The 2,627-nt window shown below is 60.3% G+C and overlaps 1 protein-coding gene across 1 annotated transcript in view; it reads right to left on the minus strand.

The window, feature by feature from the left end:
• MARCH9 (membrane-associated ring finger (C3HC4) 9) overlaps positions 1-1,963 on the minus strand; it is a 6,361-nt gene extending 4,398 nt beyond the window's left edge. The window contains exon 1 of the mRNA XM_004692412.2: positions 1,817-1,963. Within this exon, the coding sequence (XP_004692469.1) occupies positions 1,817-1,963 (147 nt within the window). The remainder of the gene's footprint in view (positions 1-1,816) is intronic.
• Positions 1,964-2,627: the final 664 nt, after the last annotated feature.

The raw sequence follows: 2,627 nt of genomic DNA on the forward strand, positions 1-2,627 counted from the left end.
CCCCGCCCTGCCCCGCACGAGCAGGTGTCCCCAGAGGCGGGGGCGAGTGTGCCAGCCGGGGAGGGCGGAGGGAGGGGAGTGGCCACGGAAGGGGCGAGCGCTCCGGGCTGGGAGCAGGGGTGTGGATGGAGCTGGGGGCGGCTGGGGGTGGAGGTGCGGGGTCCCAGGCACAGGTGCGGCAGGGCGGGCGGGAGAGGCTTGTGCAAAATGGGAGTGTGCACGGAAAGGCCAGGCGAGTGGTCCGGGCTGTGAGGGAGCGGAGGAAGAGATGGACCCAGCAATACACATTTTTGCACAAAGACTGAAGAGTGTGCATGACGCGGGGCTGGGCAGAAGAGTGTGCAAGGCGTGGAATCAGATCGTGTGAGAAACATGAGTGATTGTGGTGTGAAGGAGGTGTGTGCGCAAGGGAGGCAGGAGGGCTGAAGGGAGGGGTGTCTCCGCCACCACTGCACACACGCGTGCACGCACCCACGCACATGTGCGCCCACCGTGCACACACAGCCATACACGCGCGCATACCTGTACATGTGTGTCCGCACATGTGTACGCACGCACAGTCACTTGCGCACATGCATGTGCATGCACGCGGTCATATGCACATGCGTGCCCACATGTGCGCATGCATGTCCGCATGCACTAATGTACACACGCGTGTGCAATGCGCGTGCACACGTGTGTGCGCATGCATGTCCGCGCGCACGAATGCACACACGCGGGTGCGGTGCGCGTGCACACGTGTGTGCATGCATGTCCGCACGCACGAATGCACACACGTGCGTGCAATGCGCGTGCCCGTTGTTGTGCGTGTGAACATGTGTACACGCACGCGTGCAGTACATACATGCACGTGCGCACATGTCCGCGTGTACGAATGCACACACTTGTGTGCTATTTGTGTGCACATTGTTGTACACATGAATGCACGCACACATGGTCGTGCGTGTGTGTGTGCCGTGTGTGTGCACGTTGTTGTACACATGAATACGTGTGCACACGCGCGCGTACATCCTTGCTTGGCTCTTTGCTCTTCTGCAGGCCTGACCCTGAGGCCCTCACCCCCTCCTCACATTATTTCTGCCTCGCCCTCACAGACACTCTTTTCCTCCCCTTTCCAGTGCTAAGGGAAAAGGGATTCCAGAGGAACCCACTGGGTCAAACACGCTGGGAAAAAAATAATTAGCAAAAGGGTAATTAAAAGAAGGGAGGGTATGAAATCAGGGACAGACTGCCAAACTAAGACTCCAACAGAAAGGGACTAAAACATTCCAGTGTTTGGGCAGGTGAGTGAATGAATCCAAAAAGGGGCTGGGACCCAGCGCAGAGGCTGATTTCCACTCTGGACACCAGGAAGCATGAGGGCTGTGAGGGGCTACGTGGACCTAGAGGGAGGGGCCGAAGTAGCCGCTGTTGTAGGGAGGAAGGGTGGCGCACTCTGAGAATCTTCCAGACCTTCTACAGGCCAGTCTTTGCAAGATAAACTCACAAGACCCTCGGCCAGTTCAGATCGTGAGATTCTTCTTGCCAGTGTCCTGGCTGCCCTTGCCAGCAAGAATCCAGAGCTCCAGCTTCCCAGGAGGGGTCTGTGCAGAAACGGCCTCCACTCTGCCCCAAGCTGGCTTCAGGCCTCTCATACCTGACTCTACACCCTCAGTCCCACAGTTAAGGGCCGCAGAGTTCGGCGGAAGCAGTGGTCCGCAGCCAGAGAGGGTTTCAAATAAGTTCTTGCTATTGACACAGAGTCCTTTCCTCCTTCCCACAGAGGTGAGACACAGTCAGTCAGCATCCGCAAGACAGAGAGCAGCCCTGTGTCTACCTGGCTGACAGGGAGCAGAGGCCACAGAAAAGTGTTGTGGCCGGGGCCAAGGGCTCGGAGAGCTTGCACGGGGTGGGTGTGGATGGAGAAGCGGTGACCCCCAAGCAGGAAGTCGCCAGTTCGCAGAAGGGCACTGGTTACACCCATGCGGGGTGTGACCCGGCCCGGTGTAGGCTCCGGCGGGTCCGCGCCTGTGCACCCGCCTGTCACAGTGCTGGTGCAGCCCAGGGGTGCTGGGGGTTCCTGACTTCTGCCCAGGAAAGCTATTCGCTTGTCTACATGGCACGTCACGACACTTGCAGGTAACGGACACGCACCTCAGCACTAACAAGAACCTGTGGGGGGGGAGCGCAGTGGCAGCATCACGGGAACAGGGGGATCCGGTGCTTCCAAACTGCAACACTGTAACCCAAAGTCACCGGATTAAAAAAGAAATGAGCGGAAAAGAGAGCCTTAAAGTCCAGGGTTCCTGCCGCCGGGGTCACCGACCTCCCAGCCGCCCCTTGCTGGCACTGGCGGGGGGGCGCGTGGGGAGAGGGCGCGGCCGGTCCCCTGTGGAGCTGCCTTTTATCCTCCCATTCCAGCCTTGCCTTCGGAGGGGCGCTGTGGCCCCCCGACTTTCTGCCGTCCCCCCAGGTCGCCCTGTCACTACTCTAACGGGCGAGCGACTGACACCAAGAAGCCTCACCAACACCCCCCAGGAAACCCTGAAAAGGCGCTGAATGAACGGCGCAGGGAACAAAGACGCGCACGGGCGCCCGCTCCCCGACGGCGGTCAGAGGGAGGCGCCGGCACCGGCGCCCGCCGGCCG

The sequence above is a fragment of the Condylura cristata genome, unplaced genomic scaffold (assembly GCF_000260355.1).
Source record: "Condylura cristata isolate star-nosed mole 26May11 unplaced genomic scaffold, ConCri1.0 scaffold00034, whole genome shotgun sequence".
NCBI classification, from domain to species: domain Eukaryota; kingdom Metazoa; phylum Chordata; class Mammalia; order Eulipotyphla; family Talpidae; genus Condylura; species Condylura cristata.